We start from the raw sequence: 15,789 nt of genomic DNA on the forward strand, positions 1-15,789 counted from the left end.
ACTATTAGGTGGGCGCATGTGTGTGTCTTTATTAATCTGTGTTAGCTATCTTCTATTTAAAATGACTGCACAGCCGAGCCTCTGAGCCTCAGGATACCACGCGCCTGATGAATCCACGCGCGCTGTTTGGCTCTGAAGTGTATCATTTGTGCGTCAAAGCAGCAGGATACAGACAAACCTGCAGCGGATGTCAGCGGGGACTTCCTTCACCGTAAAAGCGTGTTTAGTGCTCAGCAGCCGCCGCAATATGCGCTCGTCACTGAGGGATTTTACTTTGAACTAACGACCGGAAGCTGCATGTTGTCTTTTTGTTTTTTGATTTGACGCTAATCGTACATACCAACCGGAGGAGAGTAGTTAAATCAGCAACTGGAGTCGGGCATTAACACCAGATACCAGTAACACCATATTTTCTCCGTCACATCATCATTTAACTCCCCGTTTTTATTATTATTTTTTATTTCTGGATTGGTGCAAAAACACATCCTCGCCTCATTTTTTTCATGAAGAATGGGCTGCGCAATATCTGGTCTAGCAGCAAAATCAGAGTTTGGAGAGAGGATTACAGATGATGGTGCTGCTGTGCATCTCAGCGAGTATCACATTCAGATGATCAAGGAGTCATGGAAAGTTATCCGGGACGATATTGCGAAAGTTGGGATTATTATGTTCGTCAGGTGAGATACTTGAACCTTCTCTATACTTCTCAAGTGTTTGATGCATGAATAAGGAAAGCAAATAAATATTCTTATAGTTGGCTGATAAGCAGCATCAAAAATGTTAAATAACTGAACGTTATATTGATAATAAATTCACACATTAGAATTATAAGATCACACTGAGTAGCATTTATAAAGAATGCATGAATTTACACGGATATTTAAGGTTTAAGACATAATTCTGTGCATATAAAATAAGTAGAGGAAGAAGTTTTCTAAATGTAGCCTAAATGTTTTGGTTGTTGCAGCTGAAATGAATCCAGAGCATAAAAACATACAAACGAATATACAAATGAATTTACAATCTACATATCACATTTGCTGCCTCATACACTTGAACGTGAAGCGCAACAAAGCAGCAAAATGTTTCAGTTCAGCCTTTTAAAACAGCTTTATGGTGAAACCTGTGCACCGTGTGATGGATGACCTGCTGGCCCAAGAGGAAGAGGTCTTGCAGATTACATGATGCCTGACCTTTTCATACATGCCAGAAACTGAACATCCAGCATCCCCCTCACCTCCACTGTGACCCTCTGCTCTGCCTTATGACCCACAGCTTGGAGCTGAATACCCCTCCTCCCTTCTAATCACTTCATATCACATCTTAACAGCATTATATAATAATAAACAGCTCCAGGTCTGCCATATTACTATACAATTAAAGGCATCAGCCATCAGGAAAATGCATTTTATCAATTATGATGATGACCAGCGTCCGGGAAAACATATTTTGCCCTTTAGCAGGGAGGATACACAAATGAGAATATATGGTGATAAAGACTGACGGACATTCAGGCTGCTGGATCAAGAATAAAGAGACTACCGGGCACATGGTTAGAAGCCCAATTAATGCCATGTGTCCCCAGGGTGACCTGAACAGTTGAAGGGATTGACCTTAGCGTGTTAGCCTGGAAATACACGGGCGTCTTGTGGGTCATGGCCCCCCAGGATCCCTGGGCTGTCAGGACTCGTATCTCATGACTGAACGGTAGTTGTTACAGTAAAACAGTAAACAGCAAAGGGAAACACCTGTTTTTCAGCATGTGCTCGATCTGAATTTAACAGGCTCCATTTATCCTTGTTCTTCATATATACAATAAGACACTCTAAAGACTTAGGTGGGCTCTATTGATGAGTGCCAAATTAGCTATGAATAAAACCTCTGAGCAGCACCAATTAAAATTCCACTTGAGCAATATAGTGCTACATTGTCTGCATATAGTGCTACATTGTCTGCATATGTTATGCATGCTTGCATTTGCGCCCATGTCTAGAGCACACACAATGGAATAACACCATCTCTCTCAATGTTTTGCTGGTATGTTGATAGTGGCGGGGGGAACAAGAACAGCCAATTTCCCCTGTTGTCTCATCAATGGCGCTGGTGAGCACGGGCCTATGAATAGTGAGAAAGGATATTTCACAGTCATTTGGACAAGATGAAGGTTATGGCTTCTCTCTGAAAAGTAAGACATTCCTTACAAAAAAAATACTACTTTCACCGAAGGGCAAACACATTCAGTTTATGTTGTTCAATCTGGCGCAAAGTCAGAATACTTTAAAATAAATAGAGCTTGAATATTTGTCATTTTATGAAACGATAAGCACAGTACATGCCTGCCACCTTATTATCTGCTTGTCAAAGGGCACAGAGCTACTGATGTTTTTCACAACCGCCATTAGAAAGACCACCACTTCTCTAACACCTCTCCCAACACCTCTATTTGTCTGTCTATCTATCAAGGGGGGGGGGGCAACATGTTATAGACATGTAATGCATTTATTCATGAGGATTATGCTCCTTTATGTGTTGCAGGTTTAAAAACACTTGCAACCAGTACTAGAGTCCGTGTGGGGAAAAGAGAATAAACAGGAAATAGAGAAAAACAACATTGTTTGACCTGCCACACCCATAAGTATTTTAAATGATAATTATTATTAATGCCTAATCATGACTGTCTGTGTTATATCATTGTAACCTACATACATATATCAAATCTCAGCGGTTTAAATTGCATCTATTATCTCCCACAGTAACAATAAAATCAGTGCTGTTAACAGCTGCTCTCAGCTCAAGTCCTTGTTTAAATCAAGTTTGAATTATAAACCTACATACCCATGTTTTCCAAGTCCACCTCACAACCTCTGATGATCATTATCCTTTATTTCCTGTCATTTTTCCTCCGACACCAACTTCTTACTGAAAAAGCAGAATTACTATACACATTGCATCTCAGTGTGAGCATAATACAACTGATACTTGTTGCGTGACTAATCACAGGTACCCCAGCTGGAGACTGGAAGGCTCGCTGATTGGATGGCAGCACGCTTAAACTCTCTGGTTAAGGAAATTGATTGAGGTTAAATCAGAAAAGGGAAACACCCGCGTTGTGTGAGCCTAGCAGGAGCAGTGTCTCTATTTGACTAAGATTTCCTCCCAGGCTCTGACAGGGCAGGCCAGCTCATCACAGCTCAGAGTGAAAATGAGGGTGGCTAACAAACTCACAGATTCACTGTGGCCTGTTACTGATTGCAGCCGTTGGGTGTAAAACCGGAGTGGAAGGCAGCAATGATAACAGGAATCAGGATATGATCAGAAAGGCACAATCAGATCTCTATTCAAAGTGTGGAGTGGAGAGAATGACTGGGGGGATGAGAGAGAAGCCCTTAATCGTTATGTTGATGAGCTGAAACTCACACATTCACACTCACAGGATTACAGTAGTGTGACTGTCTTCGCTTAGACTCTCGGGGTTATGTCATGTTAGTTAGGAAACTCAGGGGGAGGTTTGTTTTGGTGTGGGAATGAGTATGACAGGCTGCTCTTCATGAGCGGGCGCTCTCAGAGGCTCATGGATGGCTGCTTATACTGTTGTCTTGGTAACAGGTTGTTTGAGACCCATCCCGAATGCAAGGACGTCTTCTTCCTGTTCAGAGACGTGGAGGACCTGGAGAGGCTGAGGACCAGCCGGGAACTCAGGGCACATGGCCTACGGTCAGTCGGAGACTCTGCACACATCAGCATCATCCAGGAGAGCATCTTTAATATCCACTATCGTCTAGCTCAACATTCATTCATCAGCTTCTGTCATGATGCAAAATTTTGATTTTGATTATTATATATTTTCTTTTTGTCAACAAATCCCATGACAACCTTCAATGCATGAATCCATCTCTCAATACTTCCTACCATGTCTGTGGCATTCAGTTGCCCATTGTTTCCTACTGAAGGAGAAAATCTTTCAAAACAGCTCACATATATGTATAGTTTCATTTTTAAATAAGGTGTAATAATTTCCTAAAACAACTGGGCACTGTAGTTTCTAGCAAACGTTACTCAAGCAAATGTATGTTGCGGACTAATACAAATTTGGTGCTCTTGTGCAGTGATTCCCAACCTTGTTTGTATGATGTAGCCAAACGGCTCTATCAGATGAGCTTGAGAACTCCTTCATCGACACCTAACATTAGTTATCACTATTAATAATATAAAGGTGGATTTTGTTACCACACAACAGTGATCCTGGCATTGTTAATGCTAACATTTGGGCTATTCTCTCAAAATCAAAACACAATTTCTGTTTTTTCAAATCATCAGAACTACACCACGAACTTTCCAGGTTGCCCCCTGGCAAGTACCCACTAAAATACAAGTGGTTAGGAATCACTGCTCTCATGTTACCCAGTGCAACGCTGTGGCCCTTTGATGTGTTTTTAATCATTTTTGGACAACAATGGAGGTGTATGGCATAAAGGAATAAGTTAAATCAGTGGCTATAGGGAATACTTGTTCGTAGGATCAATTTATTGTGTTTTGGTTTTTCATTGGATTTGAATAATGTAGAATATCATTAGCCTCATCCTTTAAGATAATTTCATCTCTCTCCAGGCACCACCTTTCACTTAAGTCACTGGAACAACAATATATGATAAAACTATATTGCATATAGCGTAGTGCAAGAGACACAAATCATAAGATAAGTGGCAGAGAAGAACACCTCATGTAGTCAGATCATTATAACGTTGCTTCCCACTCCACTGCAGATGGAGCCTGTGGCATCCATCACAAGCACTTGTGCGTTGTTTCCCAGTATGCATCAGGCCTCTCTGTGTTCCTCTACACACGAGGCCAAGCCAGCCAATTACTGCCTGAGGACCTGAAGGTACAGAGGCTAGCATGGCATTGTAAATTCAGTGATAAGGCCAAATGGCCCTTCAGCCGCACTCAGGGACATTAGTACAAATGTCCACGGTGGCAGTGAGACAGAGGTAGAGAGAGAGCTAAACCAACTCTAACCCTTTGTTCCATATTCATCTTCAAAACTGTCACGCACATACACACGCTGCAGTGATGCCAGACACACCTGCAAGCAACAAAGGAAATTGATCCTGTGGTGTTTTATCTAGGGAGAAAAATGTTTTTTTTTTTTTTTTTTGGGGGGGGGGGCGACAAAGTATTGCGTAATCAGTTGGTTTTTGTATCAAGTGTGAGCTAGATTGATAGATGCACAATCAATTTAATTTATTTTTCTTGGCATTTGCTGAAACTGAAAATGTCAGCAGCCTTTCAACACAGAGGAGTGTCACACTTATCTACAGCGGAGGTGTATCAGTTGATAATCGCCTACTGCTAATTCACGATTAACTGGTGGATCAATCAGGCTGGATAGCTCATCCTCAGTCTCTTTTTCCACTTCTTTCAGGGTGATGTCTTTTATCGAGAAAAGCGTGGCTAGACTGGACCAGATGGAGAGATTGGAGGCTCTGGCTCTGGAGCTCGGAAAAAGCCATTATCATTACAACGCCCCACCTAAGTACTACAGTGTAAGACCCTGATGATCCCAGCAGTGCTGAGCTGCTGTCTGTTTTTGTGATGCTGCTTTGATTATAACAGAGTACACATGTTCTAATTTCAACTGATACTGCAGCTCTTTATTAGTCTCACCATTATACCGAGACCCCTAAAATCAATGCAGCTGAATGAACTGACCCGCTCCCAAAAACTGTAAAATGGAAACGCACCTACTCTTGCAAATAACAGTAATAACAAAGGAGTGACATGTCAACTGGATACTAGCCTAGTTACTGAGGCGTGAGCACGTCAGTAAGTATCTCAAATAATTATTTTCCAGTATGTCGGAGCAGAATTCATCTGTGCTGTGCAGCCCATCCTGAAGGAGAGATGGACAGCTGAGTTGGAGGAGGCATGGAAGGTAAGGAGTGTCATTCAGCCTGTGTGTTTCCTTATTTGGGTGTTAGTCAGAGACACTTGGTAAGTGAAATAGGCTCGATGTGTGCAACCATCACGTCAGCAGGGATCACATCAGCGTCATGGTTCTGAACATCTCTGTGGCCTCGGCCGACATAACCAACCATGTCATGGTAGTCAACACTCCAGTTAGGCTAAATTTTGGTGAGGAAAAAACAGGCATGGCCATTTTGCTAATCCCATGCAGTTTTGGGAAATAACCATGCAGTTTTTTGCATGTGTTATTTTCACCTATTTTAAAAATGGTGTATTTGAATATTTCCGCATACTGGTATGACTATTAAGCTGACACTCTTGTGGATTCAGTGAGCCCAACTGTATTCATATGTGATGATGTTCAGTCTCCAATAGTAGCCATTTCATTGCAGTGAGACCATTTTTTGAAACTTCACTGTATAAATTGACCTACTGTGACCTCTAAGATAATCACAGCCTCATGAAACTTTACAACCACAAACTAGAGACCGAGGGCATTCAGAGGATATATAGCTTTCCTAGGTATATTGACAATGGGGGGGTTTCTGAGCAGTTTCCAGAATAGAAGTACTCGTAATCCAATCACCGAAAAATGCAATTCTTACAGAAATCTTCAAATGTCAACAGTATTTGATACCACAGCATTTTATTTTGTCCACCATTTTTATCAACTCCTGAGTGGTCAAAAATGGTTCAATTTTGCACCAAATCTGTATAACAAATGGTATCAACCCAAAAATTGCTGCAACAATTTATGAGACATAATTGAGAATGGGAATGGCCATCATATTATGTATGTTCTAAGCACTTATACACTCTAAACTTTCAAAATTTGAATAAGCACTTAACCAAAACATATTTATTACAGATTTATGACTAGAAAACCTTGACACACAGTGTTGACCTGCATCTCAAATGAATCCTCAGGTTCCCAGCTTTCAGATGGTGAAAGCAGTGGGTCTCTAAGGGTTAATGCGCCATGTAACGTCAAGATGGAAACCAGTGCAACACAAGCTTGACTGATGGGAAAATTTACATCTCACTGAACCATACATGAGCATATTGAGAAAATGGGACATGGCTCTGTCACATCATGTTATATCACACCAACATCCCTTGTGTTATTAATATAAAGACACTTGAAAATAATGCTGTTGCTACTCTGGATTTATACACAAGATAACATCCCTACCCCTTCAGTCCATAGAGTAGATAATAGCTTTTAAATGGATTCTGACAGTGGACAACATCAGGGTTACATCATTTTAAGGGGTTATAAGAAATTATCTATTTGTCGCATCTGATAAAAAAAACAACAACACATGTATAAGAGTAAATAATTTTTTGTTTTGCAATTATTTGCACTTTTTTGACTCTGTTTATTTGTAGCATCATCTTATATGAAAGAAAATATGATATAAATTTACGGATGCATTTCTGTATGTCTTTAAATGGATGGCCCTCTGCTGCTCTCTTGTGGTTGAAAGAGTGTCCTTCACCTGTGGAGAGCCCTGACCTAGTCCAATGTGTACTGTTTGTGATCCAGACTATGTTCCAGTACGTGACCAACCTAATGAAGCAGGGATACCAGGAGGAGAGCAACCGACAGCGGCAGCTAGCGGTGTCCCCGAAGGAAAGACCAGACAAGAAGAACACGGCGCTATGAGATGCTTCTTTCAACCACAACTCAAGACTGTTTTTACAAGTACAGCACAGAAATGTGTTCATGTATATAATGTACCTACTGTCTCGTTTTCTACATTGCTCATATATACCACACCCATTGTTTGCTATTTTACCAGAATGACAAAAATAATGCCGTGACTTTTAACAAAGCACTTTATTTCTGAACTTAAATTCCGCTGCAGTCCTCTCCCATGAGGTCAGCATGACATTACAAATGTTGACAAAATATGCTGCCTTGTAATCATGAACAGAAATGTAATTAGACTTACAGCCAATACTTTGTCTCTGTATTCATAACTCAAACATGCCTTTCAGTAAATCTACAACTTTTACCATTTTTTGTGCTGTTTATCTCAATCGTGACATTTAGAAATTGTATCTCATTCACTTTCAAATGAACTGAAGCCACACTAACTGAAGCTATACATTTTATACATTTTATTGGTGTTTAACAATTTCAGACCACCGGTTTTGACAGCTTGGTATGGACAAGGGGAAACATATCATTTATTGTACATCATAGGGTAAAATAAAAAACATAAAATAAAGTTTTATCCCTAATATTGAGCAAAGTTAAGAGAGAAAATGGTTAAAAATATATCAAACAAGATATGATTTAGTTCTGTTTCCAAGCACCTTTGCTGAAATTTCAACACTTATGCAAAAAAAAAAAAAAAAGGAAAATTAAACATCCCTCCTAACACAGTATATTTGAAACAAGCCAACAAAACTCACTGGTCAGCCGTAAATATAACATAAATAGGGACTCTAACAATTAAATAGTATGAAAGGCAGTTAATCATTGCACTCCATGGATTTGGCTCCAGAGGCGACGCAGTTGTTGACAACCTGTTTCCGAAGCAGAAGTGGTGGAGATTCAATAAAGTTGGCTTGCTTCGTGCTGCGTGGGATACAAGAAATCCTCAGGTTTTCTGTTCCAAATCACCGATGGTACCGAGCGGCCAGGGAGGAGACATTACCATGCAAACAATGGCAAAATATCAAAGCAGTCACCGGGTGGATGAACAGTGATTCTGAGGCCTCAGGTGAACTGGGTTGGGTGGGGTGAGGGAGGGGATGGCTGGGTGGGACTGCAGACCGAGTGAAGCCCTCTCTCCCATTCCCTCAGATGGTACTGGCCAGTTTAGGTATCCATGGTTATGTTAAGAGTCTATTGCTCATTGGGTGGCTTTGGTTTTCTTGCTTTTGCTTTTCTTATCTTTCTTCTTAAGTCCGTCCATGTGGGCTCTAAGGAGGTTGGAATATGCCTGTGAAGAGGAGTTTATGTTAAGTCACAAACAGCTCACTGATCAAAGAAACAAAGAAATCTTTCAGGAACATCAAGTAGACCTAATCAAGAGAATATGCATACAGTGGCCCAGGCTAATAAAAATCAACCTACCATCTGAAACTTGATTACTTCTTTGGTGCTGACCTAAAAGAAAATGCAAGAGAAGAGAATTCAGCATTAACAGCGTGTCAAAAATATTAACAGGAAAACAACAGAAGTCTTTAAAACCCAACATAAAACTCACCACTGTGCTAATTTTCTTCTTGCCATCAGACGCTCTGATGAGACATTTGTTGTCTGCTGGCTCAAACGACTCTGAGTGGCCCTTTCTGGGCACCGGCTTGGTCCTCCCGTCATCTGAGAGAGGAAACACACATGGTGTTACACATCGCCTTACCACTTGATTTAAACTTGAGGATCTCTATCAAAACTCAGGGAGCAGCCTACTTACATTTCTTTAGTGTGATGACAACACTGCCAGAGGTTCTGCACTTCTGGAACAGCCGTGTGAGCTCTGTGAGGAACTGGAGGACGAACAAACACTGATCTTAATGCTCCAACAATCACACTTCATATACTGCAGAAGACCTCTGTACTAAGATTTGACGCATCTAACACACTTTTTCCACAAACACTGGTTGATTATACACCAAGATCCCAGTTTAAATACACTTAATGCAATCTAACATAAGATCCCTTCAATGAATCCATCCCCCATGAAGGTTATAATGATCTTTTTTCCTGTTAAAACTGTTGAAGAGAGGTATTGATTTTACTTAATGGTCATTAGGAGGCTGTAGTTTGTTGGTGGTTGAGTTGAATTGTATTGAGTTACACTGAAGGGTGTTTCTAATATTTATAGTCTACCATAGTTGATGTTAATGGCCTGGTCAAGGTAATAAAACAATGCAGGCTGTTGTATTAAACTGCATTCATTTTGACAGTAGCTGGTTGCTGTAATGTTAAGGATGACCTGGCAGTTTACCTGCATTTTTAAATAAATCAAGTGCCTCAGTTACAAAGGTACACGATGATGTCAATGTTAGTCTACAGTTTTAACTGTTAAAAATAAATTACTAGTAATTGATAACTTGTTAAGTTACTGTTGCTAAGTTTGACTACTAACTAGGTTTTATTGGTGTCCATTTACGAGATGTCTAGCTTTAGCGTTAAGTCTCCTGATTTTAACAAAACATTTAACCATTTCTGCAAGTCTTTACATTGCAAAAGCCACTTTATGGCTATCAAAATGCCCGAAATTTCTCAAACTGAGCACAGCTTTAGCAGTGTTAGCAGGCTAGCTCATGAGTCCGTTTGACGACTAACGTTAGCTTACCTAACGTTGAGCTAATTCACACACGGACAGCTTCAGCTTTATAATCGACAACGACAACACGAAAATTACTCGTAAAGACATTTTTGTCCTTACCGAATCGTTTTCAAGCAGCACCATGGTTGTGAGTTCAATTCAGCTGTAGCTTTAGTTAATTAGTTAGCTCACCGGCCGCTGTGAAGCACACGTACTACACAGCCGGGAGCTCCGCCCTGCGCCCGCACTGCGGGGGCCCAGCTGTCGGCACACCGCCGCCTACCGTCGGGGAGGGGGACGACACCCACAGACCCTGACTACTGAAGGGAAAATCCCTCATTCATTATATATGATGGGAAATCCGTCATAAAATATTGTTCAGCGTTTCATTTTCAGTATTTTTGCACAGTTAATTCAACTTAAATAAATAAACAATATGCTGTACCGGCCGGAAACCTAAGTGTTAATTCTCACCAGGTGACGCAGACAAGATGTTGGGTGTGGTTTTGGGTTTTTTTTAACTGTTTTTTTTTTTTTTTTTTTTTTTTTTTTTTTTTGTAATGAGTTTTTTTATTGGTGAAAATGCAGGTAGAGTACAAGTAGGCCTACTGTGTATTTAACAGTTTTTTCAACAACACTGAAAGAAAACACAAACAACAAAATAGGAGAAAAAACATACAATGCGCGTTCCTGTATTTGGTTTGGTTCCTTAGTGAGGTAAAGTAAAGTAAAGTAAAACAGCGACTGAGTATCAGCCATCACATTTGAGTTGAGGTAAGACATCTATGAAGGGTCCCCAGATCTTCCTAAACATTGTGGGTCTTTTACTTACATTGTAGAGGATCTTCTCTGGAGTACAGTATGATGTTAATTCATTGATCCAGTATCTTCGTGAGGGAGGGAGGTCAGATTTCCAGTTTACTCAAATGCATTTTTTCCAGCTATACTGGAAAGTAAAATGAAGTGCTTAATAGAACATATTAGACGTTTTGACAGCTTTCTTATCAAACCCTTTTCACAGCAGACATGTTGACCTGTCAAAGCAAAGCAAGAAAAGCACAGGTGTAAATAATATTATTTGACATTATGTAACATGTCAGTGTGTGATGTACTATTTATTTTTTTTTAAAAAAAGGGGGTTTGGTATTTGCATATTTTGATTTGTATGTATGGTAGTTTGCAAACAAAACAAAACAAAACAAAAAAAACATTAATTACACACATTTCTTTTTGCTTATTTTATCAAACTGAACTGACATGTCTGTAACAACACATGTCCTGTTTGATGAACACAGTGGAGTCTGGCACTTTCTGATTAATGTTATCTACAGTACTGTAAAGTGTAGCCAAAGCCACAGTCACAGTCATATCCATAACCACATATCATGCTGGTCAGAGGACTGTAACAGCTGTTGTAGCTCTCTGCCTTTCTCCTTTTTACTTTTAGTTTGTTACAGTGAATTAGTGACTGAGTCTTTGGTTTGTTTGCAAAAAAATGTCACAAATGCTTCCATATACCTAATAATTATAAAACATGTTTAATAATCATACATCCAGACAATCAGCTTAACACTGTCAGTGATAAAACAATAAAGCAAAGTACAAGTGCATTACATTGGGTAGTCAGACAACTGAGGATGACACAGCTGGTGTGATGTTTTTGCCCTTTTGATACCACAGTTTCATTCATAAAGAACTTCATCCTCACTTCCAGTTATTTAGTAGTAAAACCTTGGCTTAATCAACAAAAAATCCATATCAATTTCTGATTTTCACATATGGATAATATAATAACCTCAATTATGGTTTAACTATATTTACATTCTATCGTCTTGATAGTGAACAGTCTGGGTTGTCACCCAGGTCATCAAGGTGCACTGCAAACTCAGAGTGCCAGTCCCGGTCAAACACCGCCCTGAGCTGGCTCTGTAGGGCCTCGGTCTTCCAAACAGGGTGTGGAGCACGCTGGGAAATCACCAGACCGACTCCAGCTGTAGTCAGAAAGTAGTCCCCAGACCAGTTGGAGGTACCTGCGTAACAATCAATCAATCATTAACTGATTCACATGCAACAAAGGGCCCTCTAGATACTTAGATGTTACCTACTTGCAACAATAAATATGCATAAATACTAATCCTGATGTAATCTGTTACTCACCAATGTAGGCTTCTTTATCAGTCACCATGTATTTATTGTGGTTGACTCGGCTATATGGAATATCAGACTGGTTTCCCACAGGCACTATGTACAATTTCTGTAAAGAGAATGATACATGAACACAAAAAAATGACAAATCATTGGGGCGAAGATGTTTGTTTCCATCTATTTAATTTTGTGTCTTACTATTTGAATGTTGATATGCTGCTGAGGGCTGTCCATCGAGGCCAGGGACTGAAGGAAGGGCAGCATTGCTGGATCAGAGTCCCGGCCGCAGCTGATAAGCATCCGGATCTTCACCCTCCTCTCGAATGCAGCTGTCCTGATGGCATCGTCGATGATCGGCCAGTATCTGTTCAATCAAAAGTTATCCAGAGTGAGAAAAATAAAGCAAAAAGAGGTGCATATATGTAGCTCGATGGAAACAAATGCTTTCTTTTGTGAATCAGGTTCACCTCTGAGGCTTTTCAAAGCGTGTGGTGGGGAAATATTCCATGACGGCTACATCAACAAAGTGTTGAGCCTCTGAGATGATGGAGAGAATTGCCTCCAGGTCCTGAGTCCTCGATTGAGGACAGAATGATGGTGGAGAACCCTTGTATAAAACACAAATATGGAATAACACCATCAAAAACAAACATATTTCACATATAACGCCTGATTTTTCAAAGATAGTCCTGACTGTGAGTGTATAACACTCACTGGCCTATAAATAGAGACAATAGCCTGTAAAAAGGGAACTGAGACTGAAACTTAAGGAACTCACTGCGAGGTAGAGTCTGCTGGAGACATTATCAGCTTTCACCAGCAGGGGGTGATCTTTGTTGATGGCAGTGTCGTACTCTGGAGGCCAGGGCTGTGGCAGGGAACTATTGGACTTTCCCATCACCCAGTAAGACTGAAAGATCTTATGCAGGTCCGTTGCCAGACTGGAGCAGTTGTAGATGACCACTCCCAGTTCTTTCACCTGCACAGTCAAATGTGAACGTTCAGATTGTGAGGTCAGTGTTTTCAAGTTCAAAACATGCACTTACACTTGTAGATTTTATGGTGTTACCTGTGTGAGAGCCCTCCAGTCCATGTTGGGGCTGCCAATAAACACATGTTTTCTGTCAACGATCCAGAACTTGCTGTGAAGGACACCCTTTGCCAGGCGCCCAAAGTCCACCGCCCTCACCTGAACTCCTGCAGACAACCAGAAAGAGAAACTAGAGTGTCACTGCTAATGAAAACACAAGAAAGTGAATGTAGAGAATGAGAACAAGAGAGTCTGTTCCAAACCTTTCTGTTTTAAGATCTCTAAATCGGTGGAGTTTGTTCTCACGGTGGGAACACTGATAACCACTCGGACAGAGACGTTCCTGGAGGGCAATGTTTCAAGTTGCTCCAAGATATCCCTTCCCTGCCAAGAGTAGACTAAGAGTATTATAGAGCTTTTCATCAACACAACATATTTAACGAAGATTTGTTGGGGAGGTGCAGATGCTCAGGGGCAATATTATCAGGTGTCTTTCTCTTTTTAAAAACTTACAGGTATGTCAGAGGAAGAGTTAACGTTGATGTCTTCCCCAGTTAAAGTCCAGTAGAAAGAGGACACTTCCACTTGGTCCGTTGCCATGGAGATAAGGTCTTTCCAGACTTCTTCCAAAGGGATCCCAAGCGTTACATTGGCTTTATATTTCATATGTTGAGGAATGCTCTCCACGAGGGTCATACTATGGGATAAACAAAGACATCTGTTGAGTGACTTCTCTGGGAAATGAAACTCAGAACATAATGATGTAATTTTGAGAAACAATTTGGACAATTCAGAAAAAGCTGAATCATTCAGTCAATAGAGGAAGATGGGACTACTGTGTGGTTTCCTATTTCACTTCAAAATGATTGGTTAATAAGAGTACAATCTTGACCACGATGCATTTATTAAACTGATCATGTATAGTTGAAAAGGAAAAACCAGTAGCTTATTATCATATTTGACTGCATTCAGAATAAAACTTTTTAATATTTTAATAAAGGTTGTATGACAGACATGATATATATATATATACAAATACAACAGGTTTGTTTAAACATAAAAATTTTCATGACCATGACCCATATCCATAATCAGTTGAGTCTCAAATTCCTGCAGTTGACAAAGTAACATAATGTTTAACTGTAAATCAAACATATCACAGTCACATGTCACAGTTGATCAGGCACAACAATAGTAGCTGCTGGGTATGTGACATTAAGAAGGATTAAACAGGAAATGTAGGCCCACATGCACTTTAAATATTGTTACACACGTTGTCTTTTACTGATCTGAAGCCAACTTATTGGCAACTTAAGTAATGCTTTGTTTATTTATTTATACTAGATTTTGTTTATTTTTTATTTAACCATTATAATTAACATTAACATAACATTTAATCAGGAAAGTCTCTTCAAGATAACAGCAGCAATAACAGTTACAGACAAACAAGACACAGATAACACAAGCTTCGCTGCAAAATCTGAATTATACAGGAATGCGATTATAAAATCATGAATACAATTTCTGAACATGACAGTAATAACAATTACAACCACACAAAAGACTAAATCCCAGAAACAACCTACATGGCACCTAAAGACAATCCAAGAGCAGCCAGAAGAAAGAGCCCACAGTTTCTATGTGTTGCCTTTGAATCTGTACCATTAATTGTGTAGAAAGGAATAACAATAAACTACTAATAAACTCATCTATCCATGTGTCAGAAACTGATTAATACCTGCACTGGTCTGTAGTGAAATTGTCCCCACCAGCGTCGCCGGGGAGTGTTTCATGATCTTTGGGGGCCGGTGGTCTCTTCAGCACAGCGATGGCAAGCAGGATCCCCAGGACCGTCAGACAGCCCAAAACCACAGCTAATGTCACACAGCTGGTCGACCTCTAACAACAACCAAGTTGGATATAAAAACAAGTCCCAAGAGTAAGAGAACGCACAAAACAGCGTGAATAGCGTAGTGTATGTTTGATGAAGTCCTACCCCTTTGTTTGAGACATAACTGTCAGGAAGGCTTCTATACGTAGAGGTCATGTTCCCTTTCGAGCACTGCTCGCCTATTAAAAGTTAAAAAGCAGGAAATAATTCCTTTGGACAGTAAATAGAGAGCTTGAGATCTGTTCTGGCAGCTTAGAATAACAGAACTTATCATTTTAAATTTAAATGTTTTAAAGTAAGTTTAGTTTTCAAAGTATTGAAAGCAAAAGCAACTCACCCGAAGCAGACACTCGTCCACTAGAAAGAGCTCACAACAAGCGTGCTTCCCCTCCAGCTTTCACCCAAAACTGAACTGAAGTGATATTTCTGTTGTTGAATAGATCACAGTGCAGTTCCTCTTTTTAGTTTCATTT

At 40.1% G+C, this 15,789-nt stretch overlaps 3 protein-coding genes across 3 annotated transcripts; 1 reads left to right on the plus strand and 2 right to left on the minus strand.

The window, feature by feature from the left end:
• Positions 1-328: 328 nt before the first annotated feature.
• xgb (x globin) lies at positions 329-8,363 on the plus strand. Its single transcript, XM_044375831.1, has 5 exons — positions 329-677; positions 3,607-3,714; positions 5,423-5,543; positions 5,852-5,932; positions 7,511-8,363. Exons 1-5 carry the CDS (start codon positions 511-513, stop codon positions 7,628-7,630), a joined length of 597 nt encoding a protein of 198 aa, XP_044231766.1. The 5' UTR covers positions 329-510; the 3' UTR covers positions 7,631-8,363.
• Positions 8,066-10,504, minus strand: srp14 (signal recognition particle 14). Its single transcript, XM_044375832.1, has 5 exons — positions 10,371-10,504; positions 9,393-9,465; positions 9,186-9,298; positions 9,053-9,085; positions 8,066-8,918 (listed from the first exon to the last, which is right to left on the minus strand). The coding sequence occupies exons 1-5, from the start codon at positions 10,392-10,394 to the stop codon at positions 8,829-8,831; spliced, it is 333 nt and encodes a 110-aa protein (XP_044231767.1). The 5' UTR covers positions 10,395-10,504; the 3' UTR covers positions 8,066-8,828.
• Positions 10,505-11,765: 1,261 nt separating this feature from the next.
• LOC122998054 (5'-3' exonuclease PLD4) lies at positions 11,766-15,761 on the minus strand. The gene is made up of 11 exons (XM_044374609.1): positions 15,654-15,761; positions 15,422-15,495; positions 15,164-15,324; positions 13,939-14,122; positions 13,689-13,809; positions 13,465-13,592; positions 13,174-13,374; positions 12,863-13,002; positions 12,594-12,759; positions 12,408-12,504; positions 11,766-12,280 (listed from the first exon to the last, which is right to left on the minus strand). Exons 2-11 carry the CDS (start codon positions 15,470-15,472, stop codon positions 12,075-12,077), a joined length of 1,455 nt encoding a protein of 484 aa, XP_044230544.1. The 5' UTR covers positions 15,473-15,495; positions 15,654-15,761; the 3' UTR covers positions 11,766-12,074.
• Between the last annotated feature and the right edge of the window lie 28 nt (positions 15,762-15,789).

Source organism: Thunnus albacares, chromosome 15 (genome assembly GCF_914725855.1).
Source record: "Thunnus albacares chromosome 15, fThuAlb1.1, whole genome shotgun sequence".
In the NCBI taxonomy this organism is placed as follows: Eukaryota; Metazoa; Chordata; class Actinopteri; order Scombriformes; family Scombridae; genus Thunnus; species Thunnus albacares.

Coding starts and splice junctions, on each gene's coding strand:
- xgb (XM_044375831.1), top strand. CDS start 511: ATGGGCTGCGCAATATCTGGTCTAGCAGCAAAATCAGAGTTTGGAGAG. Junction 678..3,606: donor GGGATTATTATGTTCGTCAG/GTGAGATACTTG, acceptor TCTTGGTAACAG/GTTGTTTGAGACCCATCCCG. Junction 5,544..5,851: donor CCCCACCTAAGTACTACAGT/GTAAGACCCTGA, acceptor ATTATTTTCCAG/TATGTCGGAGCAGAATTCAT.
- srp14 (XM_044375832.1), bottom strand. CDS start 10,394: ATGGTGCTGCTTGAAAACGATTCG. Junction 9,086..9,185: donor AGAAGAAAATTAGCACAGTG/GTGAGTTTTATG, acceptor ATTTTCTTTTAG/GTCAGCACCAAAGAAGTAAT. Junction 8,919..9,052: donor AAGTAATCAAGTTTCAGATG/GTAGGTTGATTT, acceptor TCCTCTTCACAG/GCATATTCCAACCTCCTTAG.
- LOC122998054 (XM_044374609.1), bottom strand. CDS start 15,472: ATGACCTCTACGTATAGAAGCCTTCCTGACAGTTATGTCTCAAACAAA. Junction 13,003..13,173: donor CCAGCAGACTCTACCTCGCA/GTGAGTTCCTTA, acceptor GTTTTATACAAG/GGTTCTCCACCATCATTCTG. Junction 12,505..12,593: donor AGCATATCAACATTCAAATA/GTAAGACACAAA, acceptor TTCTCTTTACAG/AAATTGTACATAGTGCCTGT.